This window comes from Agelaius phoeniceus, chromosome Z (assembly GCF_051311805.1).
Source record: "Agelaius phoeniceus isolate bAgePho1 chromosome Z, bAgePho1.hap1, whole genome shotgun sequence".
Lineage (NCBI taxonomy): Eukaryota > Metazoa > Chordata > Aves > Passeriformes > Icteridae > Agelaius > Agelaius phoeniceus.
The window spans coordinates 23565200-23581293 of record NC_135303.1 but is presented as its reverse complement, the minus strand read 5'-3'; the positions used below and the strand labels follow the sequence as shown (position 1 = coordinate 23581293).

General features: G+C 33.3%; 1 protein-coding gene across 4 annotated transcripts in view; it reads left to right on the top strand.

Moving 5' to 3' along the window:
- The window catches only part of KIAA0825 (KIAA0825 ortholog), a 231294-nt gene that overhangs the window by 99016 nt on the left and 116184 nt on the right, over positions 1–16094 (top strand). For all 4 annotated transcript variants that reach the window (XM_077171844.1, XM_054652196.2, XM_077171843.1 and 1 more), the window contains 4 exons: positions 50–189; positions 8557–8745; positions 10251–10484; positions 12102–12510. In XM_077171844.1, the coding sequence (XP_077027959.1) occupies positions 50–189; positions 8557–8745; positions 10251–10484; positions 12102–12510 (972 nt within the window). The remainder of the gene's footprint in view (positions 1–49; positions 190–8556; positions 8746–10250; positions 10485–12101; positions 12511–16094) is intronic.

Below are 16094 nucleotides of genomic sequence, written 5' to 3'. Positions count from 1 at the left end.
GATAAATTAACTTTATTATTCTTTCTGTCTTTATCTTATATTTTGAAAGGACTCCATCAGCCAGAGAAATGGCATCCCAAGGTCTGCTGAAGCTGCTCTTATCCCAGCCATACTGTAATTTGAACTTGCTTTTGGAAACATTGCTACACCATGATTGTTTCTTAGTGAAAATTTTGCTGAGAAGCTCAAGTAAGTATTGATATTGTCAATCCATATAAGATTATCAGTGAGAAACACAAATTCATTTTTAACTTAAATGCTGGAGGAAGGCTGACAGCCATTTTGAGGGTTAAGTACCCATTTACTTACCAGTAGGACACTTCTCGAATGGGTAAAAAGATAGAAAAATCATCACTTTTTGAGTGAGAATTTACATAATACACTCAACCAGTGTATTAATAATTTCAAAGCAAACTTCAATTTGATAAAATAGGCTGCTATCATAAATGCAAATGAGTCAAAATTAATTTGAACTTTATGGAGCTTTGATACCGCAACTACTGCGCACAGGTTTTTAAAAGTGTGGATCAGTAGTCTAAAAGAACACTTTCAAAATTACATTTGAACAGTGGAAAGCTTCTTAGATGTTTTGTTGATATTATTATATGCTTGTTGCTGTCGGCATTCTAGAATTACATCTATATGCTTCTGCTTGTTAATTCATTAATGCTGTTTTGAAAGTAGAATAAATAAAAGAATATTTCTACAAATTTTTATTTGCATTCTGATGGTATTGGGTTTGAAGCAACAAACTTTATCACATTTTTCCATTAGTAGTTTGCAGATCAAATTATCATATTGTTGAATAGCTAATGGTATAATCACCTATTTGACTTAGTTTTGCAGGAATATGAGAGTCTTGGTTTCTTTATTTTTTTGGCAAAAAAATTCTTCCTATTTATCAAAAAACTATTAGCTCCACATAATATTGTATATATTTATGTTTATGTGTATTTACCTGTCTATCTCTCTATATATAGCATAATTTAGTTCTGTCATTTTGAAATGGTCTAATTTGTCGGGAGTACATCTATTTCTGTCACACATCTTATTGAGAGCTGCAGTGCATACAATTGCCTACTCAAACACATGTCATCTTTTACAAAGGCTGACAAATATTTGATCAGGGTCAGAGTCGTAACCTAGTGTTATACAGTACTGAGTTTTACTATCTGTTTAAATTATTACAGGTAATAAGTGACAGAATGTATTAGTCTATTGACTGACCAACCTCTTAAGCTTTGGAGAAATCCATGTGACTTTGAATTACAAAATGTGTTATTAACACAGGCTTTATTCATGTAACTTCAATATTGGAATGAATAAACTTCAAGTTTAGATAAAGTCAATATCTGTGATGATCCATATAATCTAAATTAATTTCAATAGGGTTAATTGTCTAATGACAGAAATTATGTATTCTTTATTCCTTCTCCTATACAGCCAAGTATACCATAGTTTTTCAGCAATTTGCCCTGGTGATAACAAGACTCCCTGGTATTTATTTACATAGGAATTTTTAAAGAAGGAAAAGCCTTGTCACATATTTTACATTCAATCTTTCCTTTTCCTTTTAAAAACAGGCCAGAAGGCAAAAAATCTTAGGTATTGATGAATTTTCCTGTACTGTTTTAACACTTTGGGATGCTCAAAGTAGACATCATTCAAACACATTAATTTTCATTGTAGTCCCATTGTTCTCATGGTTGTACCACAGGGAGGTTCAGAAGGAATGTATATTTCCTATCATAGCAGGGAGTACTGTTGTGAATGCCAACAGAATATTTGTAGAGAAGCTATTTGGGCATGATTCATGTTGCTAAATATTATAAGAAGGATAACATATTTGTTGAAGCTATTAAAACGCCATGCATATAATTATATGCTATCTGGACAGGAAAATGAAAAAGTGCAATTTTGTAATTTTTTTGTGCATTATGATATGTGAAATGTACATAAAAATTAAAATATGTAAATATGATGTTATTGCGTCAAAAAATACTAAAGGTAATAAGGTTACCCAGAACAGAACCTTTTATTTGTCTTCAGTGCACATAGCTACAGCATAAAGGCAATTTTGAAAAGATGGCTGAAAAATTTGATTTGCGTATTTGACCTCTGAAACAAGCTGTGAGTCTAAATAACCTAGGTGTGTTAAATTACAGTCCCATATAATCTTAGAGTTTTTTTCAATAGGTCCAACATCCAGCAACTTTTTGTTCAAGACATGTTCTTGTGTGAGTAAAGGGTCTAAGGTCTCTGCTGTGGCTTTGCAGAGACCTTAGAGAAAAATAGTGACGGTAGCTGGTACCATGTTAGTTTTCTGACAAAATAAGCTACTTTGCAATTTACTTGGCAGATTTTTTTAAACCAATATTGCCTTATCATTCATGGATGTGAAATAGAAATTTATTATTTTGATAAGCAAAAAATTAAAGAGGAAAAAAGGAAGTGGTATCTCTATAAAATAAGCAGATGAATCCAGAAGATGCTGATGTCAAAAAGCGAAGGATGTAAGTGAATTCTGAGAATTTCTGCTAGATTTGCTCTAAATACACATCATGCCAGTTGAACAGTCTGGGACTTCTTTTTTGATAATCATTATTTCTAGGAATCAGGGGTTTTTCTTTGCACAGTAAAGCAAACAGCTATAGCTTTATTGGATTGCACTGGCCCAACTCAGGATTAATATGTGTCAGAGGGGACCCCATCAGATAGTAGACCTGGCCACTTATGAATAGCAGATAAGACAGTGGTCACTAAGAAATTGTCACTGAGAAATTGTCAACAAGATGCATTCTAGACCTTCAGTCAGGGTCTCATACATTTATTTAGGAAGAGATAGTAAGTGTCAAGTTGATGAAGAACAACAGAAAATGCAATATATTGCTTTTTAATCTTCAAAATAATCTTATTGATTACCATAAAAACTTGAGACTGCAGTTGTTACAGAAATTTATTTTGTCTTTCTATATACAACCTTAAAGTTAATATTGGCATGTGGAGATAAACTGTAAGAAATCTGCATTCACAGCAGGACCATGCTGTTGGCAGTTTCACCTAATGTTTTTGGCTTGCACAATACCTATTTGAAAGACTACTAGAAGACAGTATTGTTTAGTCTGTACATCTCAACCTAGATGATATTCTGGGCCGCACTAAAATTTTGAATTAAGAATTGATAGTAATTTACAAATATTCTGTAATAAGTCTCAGGCTGCAAATCTGAAATTGGACCTAAATAAATGTGATTTGCTTCAAAAAGAGATCAATTACCTTGCACACGTAAGAAGGCTGGGGGAGGGAAGATATCCACCAAGAAAATATAATTGTGTGGTGGACCATTATACAACTTTCTAGACACTAGTAGATATTAGGAGTTTTCTAAGACTGTTATTTTATTCCCCTTTTTCTGGAAAGAGAATGTGGAAATGTATTTGTAGAACTGAAAGATTTTTTTCCCCACTCCAGTTCTTTGCCTGCTTTGAAACCGTTCTCTAACTGCCAGGAAGTATAATGTGTCATTTTAAGGTAAATTTTAAGTACTAATTAATTTTTAATAAAATTTAATAAATTACATTTTAGACACATGAAAGTAAATAGCACTGGTTTTTTGTGGGTTACCCTAAAAGTACAGTGAAAAGTGGTAACTTCACTAGGTGACCTCATTGACTGAACTACTAGTGGCAGTAATGAGTTATAACAGAAGAAAATGTACATGCCTTACATGAATTACCAACTCCATCAAAACTCTGGCATTGTTAAAATCTGTAACAATTTTTATTTCAAGTTCTTGAGGGTCATTCTTTCTTCTTGTACTTTCATTGTACTTTCTTGTACTTTCTGCTAATGATTCCTTGGATTTAATAATCCTGTCATGGTCTATCACATAAGTGAAAAAACTAGCAACCGTTCTAGTTCCATGGCTCAACCACACACCGTTTTGGGAAAAGTAGTCTTGCAGATTTTGGTCACAAAACTCGGATGTTGATCTGTAACCTTGCCCTCAATAAGGTGAACAGAAGTAAATCTCATAGAGTAATTTATATCTTTGCTCAGAGACAGATCTCTCCTCCTGGTATTTGTGGATCATCCAATATAAGGCTCGTGCGTACCTCTTTGTGATAGCAGTCTGTATCATGGTAGCCTAATGGTTAGAAGATTACTTTAAAAGAGGCACCTCCTCAAAAGGTCTATCTGACCAGTAAGCCTATTGGATTCTGTACCTGCATAAGCAACAGAGGATAAGTAAAAAAGGGACCCTAATACAGATATCCTGTTCCATTTGGTGACTTTCCAGTGATAAGATAAAGAAAACATGGAGTTTCTGAAAACCTACATAGGATTTACTATTTGGACTGCAGTGGATCCCTGGTGCGAATACCTTACCTTTTCTTGACAGAGTGTGAAGATAGTGTCTGATACGTGTGTGATAGACTTGGTGTCTGTGATATGTGGTCATATGGTTAGCTTTTCAAAGACATAGTAGTTTCTAGTAGGAACTTCTTGCTGCAGTAGAGATCTTGACTGAGTAAGTTTTAAGAAGGTAAGCTGTTTAGTATCTACCCAAATACATAGAGGAACACTAGGGAGCTAATGTGGCCATAGGACTACATTCAGTATTGCCTTATGAAATTTTGGCTGTCAGAATGTCATACTTTCTGCATACTATCCCATAAAATCAGTACTGGAGGTATTCTGACAGTAATAGGTTTTTCTATTGGCCATATATCTATCTAAAATAGATTCTACAGAAATCACTAACTCAGCAATTCATTAATGGAAGCTTCTTCTCAGATAGGTTCTTCTCAGATAGCTTCTTTCCTCAGTTGAAAATAAATTGTTTAGGGAGAAAAAACTCTAAATGGAGTTGAGTGAAATTAAAATGCTGTGGCGTTGATGACATACAAATATATACCTACAGAAGTAGTTTGCTGATATATTAATAATCTGTGGGCAGATGATATAAGCACTTCTAAAGCTTCTTTGGCATGTTGAGCTTTATGGTTGTCATAAATTTAGGATTTATTTGATTCATAGATAGCAACTAATACAGAGCTTATTATTATTTGGGATGTATTAAATTGAAACAGGTAGGTTTAAGATCTGGGTTTTATTCAGAATAGAAGCAATGGGATCCTGAGATTAGCTTAGTTGGTTAGGACATGGTGCTGTTAGGAACAAGGTTGTAAGTTCAATCCCCCATACGGGCCATTTACTTGAGAGTTGGACTTGATGACCCTTGTGGGTCCCTTCCAACTCAGAGTATTCTGTGACTCTTCCATGAATCTATAATGTAAAATTTCTCCTTGGAATTGAAAACTAAAATAATACACCAACTTCCAAAATGAAGCCATGTTCAAAGTTACAATAGATTTTTGCTGTCACTGGAGAGGAGCAACTCTGAAAGAAAAGTAAAATGATCTACCAGGTAAGATACAGCAAGGAACAGATAAAAAGTCAGTGATAGAAACAGCACTGAGAATGGAGTGTACTGCAGACTGCCTGCTGAAGTATTTGATTCTATAAACAAATAAAGCATATCCTTTTTGCATTCTTTATATCCTGATCAGTTACTGTTGTTTAAAGAAACCTTTAGAATCAGTAAAGAAAGCAAAACTTTCATCCTCCTTGCAAATTAAAGACCACTATCAGAAATATTTTTTTCCATCTTCAATTCATCTTCCTAAGTGAAACAGCATATATGAATTTGAGTTTTGACCACCTCTTTTGGTCAAAAAAGATAGCATAATTATTTGTATCTTGGCTGACGTGTATGGATTAGCTCAGGAGAGTGAGGTCTAGCATTAGTAACAGGATTTTCTGAATTCAGCAAGATTCATTTTATGGCTAGACTAGTCAGGTAAGTGCTGGATGAGTGATAATGTTGGCAAATTACTGGGTGGTATTTCTATCAGTAAGAAAGAAATGTGGATAAATTGCACTTGTAACTCTGCCTTTCTGAAGTTATGCTTTTAAAATACATGGTAGTATCCCAAGAGATTTAGTGCATTATTTTGTCATAGGAAGAATGATTCATTGTGAATGGTTAGGGCATAGCTTTTATTCAATAGATACATAATTTTCTTATAGAGATATATATTAAAAAGAATAGTATTCTAATATGTTTTTGTATATTTTGTACATATAGAACAACATGATATATGGAAATAACAGACAGCTGTTTTTTTTATTTTAGCAGGTATCTTGATAAATATATAGCCACATTTATGTATGAATGCTAAGTCTTGCTGAAATAATATGGAAGCATCTCCTTTAAGCTGCCTATGGGAGCTTTAGGTTCCCTTCACAAATTAGCTTCTGCTGTACAAATGCAGTCAGTGAAAAAAATAGAGGGAAGCATAACAGGGCAGTAAGTAAAATACTTGTCATATAAATTCTGTTCTATGTAATAATTAACAAGAAGGCTGCATTGGAGTTCAAACTGATATGAATATTTAATGTTATGACAGGTGAACTAATAAATGTAAAAGAAAAATCTAAGGCAAGAGAAATCAATGTATCTTTCTGTAGACTCCTAATTCATAGTATTTAACCATCTATACTGATCTGCTAGCCAAACTTTTCGAATGACATTATCCTTTAAGGTCCCTTCTAACCCAAGGGATTCTGTGATTCTATGATCCATGACCACTTATCAATCAGAAAACTGATTTTAACCTGAGCTTTCAGGTTGTTACAACAAGGTTGAACATTTACTTCAGGGTAAAGCAAAAAAAAGCTGATGAATAATTACATGACTTGTTGTATTTAGTCACAGAATGATTTAGTAGTGGATTCGTGCAGATCTTTGCTTAAAAGCACAAGAGTTGCATTATACAGTCGTTATAACAAGATGTATTATAACCCTTTCTACAAAATTCTTTTATGCTCATCTTTCTTTATCTAAATCTTTTGGCAGCACTAATTGATTTGAAAATTAGTATATTAGTAAGTTGTGACTTAAACTTTCCATTGGTCATAAACCAAATTTAGGCTTAATTTCAAGTCATGAGCACCTTTAAACAAACCAATTCCCCATCATGTACTTCAAAGGCAGTTTACATAGTACTTGAAATCTTAGCAAAACTCACCCTAGAATTTGGTTAAATTAATTTCAAAAATAAATACTTACAGTAATAGAATCAAAGTTCATTTCAGATTTGCATCTCACCATTTGAACTGCTTTTTCTGCTTTGATGGTTAGTTCTTTGTCATACATATACCTGGTTTGAGTGAATAAGTGGAATCCATTTGATTCTTCACTTAGAGGCATCTGGAATTGAAAACAATAAATGTCAGCGCACTCAGCTCATAGGAAAAAGAAAGCTGATTAAAAACCTTTCTTATTGCAGATCTGTCTGCTGCCTTGGAGAAAAAAAGCCACATATTGTTGGTTATGAAATTAGTGATCATGTTTTTCAGCTTTCTACATCCTCTGTTTCTGCTAAGGTTGCATGCTACCTAGATTGAATAATTTACAGTAATGCATGAATTAGGTTGTAGGAATTCAGAAGAGAGTAAAATGAGATTTTTTTTAGTTCTCAAGTCATTCAAAGATGGGTTGAAAGCAATGATTTTCCATTATGGTAGATTTTGAAGACTCCCATCTTTCTCCTCCACAGGTTGCTAAAGATAAAGACAATGAAACTGGCAGAAAGCAATGACATTTTACAGTATAATTTTATCTAAATACTTTTTACAGAAACCACTGTTTTTGCAAACTAGAAATTTAAATTAAGAGTATTTAACAGGTTATGGCTCTGGTTCTCACAGCTGGAAGCATATTTCACAAACAGGTGGGAAGCTCAGGTCTTCAACATTAGCACAAATCAAAGTCATTGAACTGCATTGATTCCTGGAGTTTTGAACATATTCTTATGTGCTATATGAGGAAGATTGTGTTATAATGATTGTCAGAAGTATTTGTAAATATTTGTAAGTTTACATAGTACTTGAAATCTTAGCAAAACTCCCTGTAGAATTTGGTTAAATTAATATCACTTTATGATATTCACTACTTGTCTTTAAAATCTGTATTTTATCAGGGCTGAGATTTTGTTTTGTGGAACTGTTTTATTCTGAATTTCATCTTACACTGAAAAACAAAGCACATTGTAGGGAATATGGAGCTGCTACTTTTCTTAGTTTTTTATATCTAAATGGGATTTTATTGTTTCTTATGACTATTATATAAGGAAGAGTTAAGCAGTAATAGATTTTTGACTGTGATTCTGCAGTTTAGAATCTAATGATTAATCTTCAGTAAATAATAAATTTCCAATTGCAGTCAATTCCAATTTAATTATGAATTAAATAGGCATATTTCATAGTCTGAAAACATGCCTAAGTCTCTTTCTTTATTGACTCCGCATAATTCAGGAAGACAGTCAACTGTTATTAGGCAGAGAAAGATCAGATTTTAGTATCTGTAAGTGTTATTGTTTGAAATATTATTCAGATACACTTTGCAGTTTGTTTTGAATAATACTATCGATTACTGAGACCTTAAATTACTTGGAAATTATTGGAACTATGTTTTTGTTTATTTTGAAGGTAATCAAGCATTAAATTGTGGTGAACAAAGTTCTCTCTTGGAACAGGAAAATAACAAAGAGCCTACTCTGATTGAAACAATCTTCACAGTATTGTCTTACTGCACTTTATCACCCAAATCTCTTGGCATTGCTTTTGAGTCCTACATGGAAAAAGAGCTGCTGTGGAACTGCTTATACAATATGACAGGTTTTTATTCATTTATTAATTTCTTAATAAGCATTTCAAATCTGATGTTAAATGTTGTTCATTTTGAGACATGCAGTGAGTATTATTTTTAGCATAAGTGAAAGTATGTTAGCTTACTTCAAAATTATAGTATTATTTAAGGGTTTGTGCAGTCAGGCCATGGTAGGAGTGGTTAAAATTTTGAAGAATGCAGAGGTTCCAGAGCAGTGTTGTTGACCAAGAGTCTGATGACCTTAAGTGTTTGTCTTACCAGCAGACTGGCTGCAGAATGTTTTTGTAGGTCTCTACCAGTAGAGGTTCTTCATCTCTATGCATTCAACAGCTCCAGACCTTTGCCACAATTTAAAAGAGAGGATGCAAGGAAGAAGAGTGGAAAAAGAGAAGGAAGGACTTCTTCTCCTACTGAGGGAGAAATAATCTGATGAGCATTTAGTTTCTATTGTCAACAGGCATTCAGCCTCTTAATTTTCTGTTGAGGGGGAGAGCTGGCCTCACAATTAGACCAACTAATTCTATCCCTTAGGAAAACAGTTTTCAACCAGAAAAGAGAGGTGAGGTTTAGAAGGGTGATATTGAAAATTATGGATTAAAAGCAGGAGGGCTCAAAAGAAGAGCATGAAAATGGGAGAATGCATGAGGGGAAATAGAATTATGAGCATCACAAAATAGAAAACAATGATAAAAGTGCTCAGATACTTCTCAGAGAAAAATGGGATTGCAAAAAGTAGAAGTTTAACATGTAAGAGGAAGAAAAACAGAGAAATAGTGCTTGGAAGCTTCCAGAAAGACCATGATTAGATCAGCAAAAAGTAGAGGGAAGCAAAAGTATGAGCAAAGGATGTAAAGATCTAACATGTCAAAACATCTGTCTGAAATGCTCTGCAACACTCTATCTGACAATTGCAGCTCCATGACAATGGAGAAACTGCAGTTTCCTGTGGTATTAAGAATGTGGAGAAGATTGATACTTGTTGTAGTGTCAATAACTGTATTTAGGATGGTGTGTTTTGAACATGCAGTCTGATGACATGCTGTGTTTCTATTGATAACTATTATTTGTATGTATTTTTGTTTCCAAAATACCTTTCTTTTCCTTTACTGTCTGTTGTATAGCAGTTTGGGTATCTAATAAATGCAACATCATTAATACTTTCAAGACAAGAAAGTAGGAAAAAAGGTATATCTGTTTGCCTCATTGATGCCTAACAAATACTTTAATGTTTTCCATATAAAAAGGAAGACATCAATCAGCTTAAATAGAATTTTTAAAATATATCAGTAGAGAAATGAGAATTAAGGAAATAAATGGATTTTTTTGTCAGTACTGTATTAAGATGGTACCAAGATGCCCTATGTTTTGCATTATACTCTTTCTTAATTTGTAACAGACAAATAGATCTAATTTATTATGACATAATGTTATTTTTTTTTCCATAAGAATTCTGAAAACACTTTCTGAAACAGATTTACACTTACTGAATAGTTAATACTTCTTCCTTCTGAAGTTTCCAGTTATGGTGAGTCGGAGCCAGAAGTTGTCAGATGCTTGAAGTTGACTTTGATTAATTCAGTGAAGGGTATAGTGAAACAAATAATTTCTTTGATGCATTCATGGGAGGCAACAGAAAACTATGGAACATACCAGCACAAGCAAATAGTTCCTGAAGGTTTACTGAAAACTGTTCCAAAGGAATGGAATTACACTCCTCGGGAAATGAAGAGAAAAGAATCTGGCAAATGTAGGTGAAATTTATACATAATATTTATATATGTGTACAATGCATCCTATAAGCTTCTCATAAAAACTTTTAAGTCATTTACTCCAAAAGTAGGCAATTAAATTTTGTGAGTGTTATAGTTTTACAATGAATAAACTATTCCTAAACATCCTGTGGTGGTTGGGGTGTTTTCAGTACTTTCCATTAAAATTTGGTTATTCTTTCTTGAGGCTTGCAGCCATACATATACAAACAAGATTTTGAAAATAATCAGTATTGTAGTATTGGTAATAATATGCTGGAGATGTTTCCAGCATCTGGCAGTAGTCAGATGGGATTCAAAACAAAGTGAAGAATAATGCCTATACTTTGGCCTCAATGGCTGTAAGCAGCTTTCCTTTTCATTATCATCTTTTCATTTGGGACTGTCATTCGCCCCAGCTTTACCACACAGCAATTTATGCTTGAATAAAACAAGCACTGAAACTTTTGTGGAATATGCTGCTGCTTGGTTGTTGAAACAGTAAAGGAAGAAAGAAATCATACAGAACAGGAGGTATTTTGAAGGTGATTAGATGTAAAGCTGATTTCTGGTATATATTTTCATAGCCCACAGTGCCTAAAGCATCTGTCATTTCAGGTCATCATTCAGAAGGCTAACTTTTAGAAACATTTTGTCATAAATTTTTGCCACCAAAATATTACCTGATTTTTTTCAAAACTGTAGTATATTGTGGCACAGTGTTTTGAGTATGTAGATTGTGGCCAAGCCAGGGCATCAATCCATTCTTTTTTTTCGTACGTCTTCACTGCACTCTCATTTTAATCTAGAATTTTTGTATGGCTATTTTAGGCTAATTGCTATGTGTGAACTGATATGCAAACTGAGAGGTAACAGTCTAGGCTTCAAGACAATTTAAATTTGTATGTGTGGTATCTAGAACAGATATGGTTTCTTTTTTTAATAAAAGAAAAACATTTGGAATGCAGGTGCAATGACACAGGGTTTTCTTGAATTGTTGGAGATTGGTGCTTTTTTTTATCTTGACACATTTTGCTATGTTTTTCATTTTATATATGTCTTGGGTTTTGAGCAGCACAATTTCTCTGTAGTTACTTTTATAGCTACTTTTATTATCTAGGGTCTTTAAAATGCAGGGCTATCTAGTGTTGATGTTTGTATGAAAGATGATGAACTGAACTTTTGTAATTTTGGACATAGAAAAGAATTTATAAAAAACTAGAGGTTATAAATGTATGTAATATTCTGATACACTTAGCACAATGCTTCAGTTGTGAAGTTGAAAAATAATATAATCTTGAAGACAACTTTTTACCATTCAGAATACCTGAGTACTGTCTTTCTCGTGAATCTGTAACAACTGTGCACAGCTGGACTAATTGTTGAGAGTCACAGTCTAAATTTTAAATTTTCTGCTTTTAATTAATATAGTTGTTGGAGTTTTGTGGGATTTATGTGCAGATAGCATAATACAAGTGAAACTACAGTGTTGAGTACTTAAGCTTTTTACCCATTTTCAGTACAAAAGGAAGTTAGAAATTATCATACAACATTCAGAAGCAGTTAGAACTATACTGTTAATGTTAATCATATAATCTTTTCTTTCTATTTTTAAGGCTTCACAAGGCTTGCAGCTCAAGCAGTATCTATTGTAATCAGCAAGTTACCTACAGTGATTGCATGTTTGCCTCCCCCAGTTAAATACTTCTTTTTTCTGGCTGAGAGAAAAATGTCAAGAAACTTTGCTGAATTGAAGAAAGCTGGTCTGCTTGTCTGGAACTTGATTGTAATTATATGTCGGATATTTGAGGATGGAAATACTGCAGAATTTTTAACAGGTGCAACACTTGACAGATGGAGCAAAGAAAAACTCAGTTTAGTTCGTGTGTGCTTAGAAAGTATTATGGGAAAACAGAAAAGTGGTCCTAAGCAAGTGACCCAGAAGATTATACAAAGCATTGAGCAGCAAAGACCAAACTGGATTGAGAACCAGTTGCTGAAGGCAAGAAAATTGAGCATAGACTGGTAAGGACATAGTATTTTTCAAATGCTATTATTTGCTCTTTATTTTACTGGATTATTGGCATGTTTATGGCTACTGCTTAATTTTAAGGAAAAGAGATGAGCAGTGATCTTATATGAAACAGATTAGTCCTAAATATTGATATACCATGGGTTTGTAATTTAAGTTCATAGCTGAAACACTAAAATATGGTAGTTTCATCAGAACAGTGTGTTCATAGTACTACAAGATTTCATGTTATCAAAAATATGGACAAGTCCATTATCTTTCAAAATGTGAACCCGTACTAAATACATTTATAATTTAATTTTACTGTGGTGATTAAATTAAGAGGAACTGTGAGAAGTTTTCAGTGTTCATCTGTGAATAAAAAGTAAGCATACTTTATTCTAAAACATATAAAACCCTGAGGCAAATAGGGTATATCATAAAAGGACAAGAATAATATCCTGTTGTGCCTTTCTGAGAAAATACCAATTTTTCCTTCAGATTTGACATTAAGACCTTTACAGTGATTTTTCAAGGAGTTGTGTACATGTCAGTGTGTTTGTAGTCCAGTCTGTTTTAATGTTGCTTTCATGTATCATTCTGTAAAAATACCATTCATCAACTTTGCCATATTAGATTGATTGGAATAACATGACTTACTGAATTAAATTGTAACCACCGAAAGTAAGATTGCTGGTTTATTCCGTGAATATTCTTGAAGGTTGCAGTTTGTTGTTGTCATGTCAGGATTTGTCCCTATAAACAAAGGATACAGTGATTGTAGGCTGCAATCAGTGATACCACTGAACAGGTTTTCATGCAGGTTTTCATCAGTGATACCACTGAACAGGTTTTTAAGGGACAGTGTCCTGTTTCTTTGAGTAGTCAGTTAATGTGGGTAGCAGTAATAAATGTGGTAAGCAGTAATAGTGTCACACAAACACTCATTGACACTGACCTTTGTTATCTTTGCATTTCCATTTAATTCTAATTTACAAGATCTAATCCAATGATTAAAGGATTGAAGCCGGATGCCAGTGACTGATTGAGTTGTAGAATAAAAGAGCATAATGATAATTTGTAAATTGATACTTAACACAGTGGTCCATAATACAGTTTGTAATGTCACTGAGAGAATAGGTACTTCTTAAAAACAAATATAGAAAGACAATATTGTGGATAGACTCTAAAAACTAAAACTTGAGTTAATTTACACATCTTCAGAAAATGAGAATTTTAAATTAATATGCTACTGTATTTTCTTTTGTAAAATACAACAAAAATGCTGTGTTACATGTTAGGTACCAGATTGTGGAAAGTAAAACATGGGAAAATGTTTCTGCATGTCTACAGTTTGTTTACAGCAATGAGAGAACTAGCTTGTGACTAGGCCTGGTAATTTTAAGCTTAGAATGAAGAATACATCACCTGCTCTCCAAGTGAGCAGTTATTTGATGCAGTTATGAAGTTGACTCCCCTGACTTGAGTTGCATTTCTGCAAGAGAAATCTAATATGAATGTTGTTTTTCCACTTTTCATTCAAATATTATGAGTCAATATCTGTGGGAAAAAAAGATCCAGTTTATAAATACCTGAGATATCTAGAGATAAATGTTATTGTAAATGCAAATTACAAAACTAATATATTAGAGCTGAAATTCAAATAATCAATTAAAGTAAGTAGTGACCACATAATTACTAAACTGAAAACAGTCTTTCAAGAGGGGATTTATGATTTTCATGAATGAAATTACTATATTGTAATTATATACTATGTACTATATTTGTGCTGTGTAACCATTCAATAATCAAATTATTTTCTGATTTAGCTGGATGCATGTGCATATATACACACATATTTATAAATGTTTATAGACTTCTAATAGATACATAGGAAAGAAAAAACCCAATAAATTTCAAAAATTTATTTGGGACTCATCTACACAGCCATAAAAACATTTTTGAAGTGTAGTGGGCTTTTGTAAGTAAAATTCTTGCTTGATTTCATGTTATGTTATTATTATCAGAATTGCTATTTACATAAAAAGTCTAAATAATATATATTAACTTAATTTTAAAGAATATTTCAAAAATTATAGCCCTCATTGAAAGGTTCAGAAAATGGCAAAGGTTCTTTACCTGTCTTGTGTACTGCCTGAAAGTATTACTATTCATTAAAGTAACCTTCACTTTATGGTAGCACCAGAGCTGTAAACAGTCACGTTAGATTCTAAAAAACACACATCTTGGGAAGAAAAGAAATGTCTGTCTTTGCAAAGTAATTTGTTGAATTGAAGATTATTGTTTTTCATCGTGGTGACCCTGACCTTGCTGGCTGGGTGCATATACAGATTAAGATGAATGCAGTTATTCCTTGGCTGAGGTCTGCCTCTCTCAGGGCACATTCTTGCTAATGACATGATTGATAGGCAGTCCCAAATCCAGAAAGGAAGTCATTAATCATAGTGCTGCCTGAATCCAATCATCTGCTTCACCTGTGCAGTAACGGGCAGTAAAGAATACAATTTGGGTGCTGGCACTGATACATTCCTTTGTCAGAGGTCCTTAGCTTTTTCAATGTTAGTTGCTAAGAATTTTGACACGACATTCAGATTGTATCTTTATGTGGCATCAAATATCAGCCTTAAATGTGCTTTAATTTAAAGATCAATTTCTTTGAAGCTTTTTTGTAAAGTACACCATAATAATGTAGTATTGCTTACTTGCATTCAGCAAAGAACAAAATTATAGTTTATATTTTGAAACTATTTGCCCTGTAGGACATTCTGAAACTGCATGTGGAAGCAATATGTATTGGCTTTAATGTCCAGCAGCTGTGCAGCATTTCAGAGAGCCTGTAGGTCAAACAGCAACTTTCAGAAGGACTGACTTTGTAACCGTGGCACACTTTAAATAGTAAACTGCAACCACAGTGGTTTTCAGATTTTTGGGATTTTTTTGATGTTTTGGTTTTTGTTTTACTTCTTAACAATTACAACACTGATTTTTTATTTGATTGATAATACTTCCTTGGTTTATTTTAAATTATCCAACCGTGTCTGTAGAAAAGACAATATTTGTTAATCTTTTGAATTCTTGACACATACATATTAAATACCTGTGCTGCAGCTCTAGTATTTGAGGAAAATTTCAGTACTACTTCTTTCTTAGACTTCATTAGTAGCAGTACTAAGATAGTAACTTGTGGTTGCATGCAGAGTCTGACAATGATCAGAGATTTGAATGCACATTTTTGGAGGCATTTGGAAATGTCACTTTCAGATTTTCATGGTAGAAGTTTCACACAAATACAAAAAAAGCCCCAAGGAAAGGTATAGGGCAAAAAATGCAACAAGTGGCAAATAGGGACCTTTTAAATGGTTAACAACATAGCAGTGGAAAGAAAACTACTTCAATTTAAAACTTCTAACCTATACTTAAAGTAATGGCTACCTTTCTGACATGTTAATTAGGCTTTAATATATGCTGTGACAGGCAAAGAAAAATGCACAAGAGATCAAATGTAAATGCCATTTTTAGTACCAAAGATACTTCTCTAGGGGAAACGAAAATATTTGCTACTTCTTTATCCTTAAGG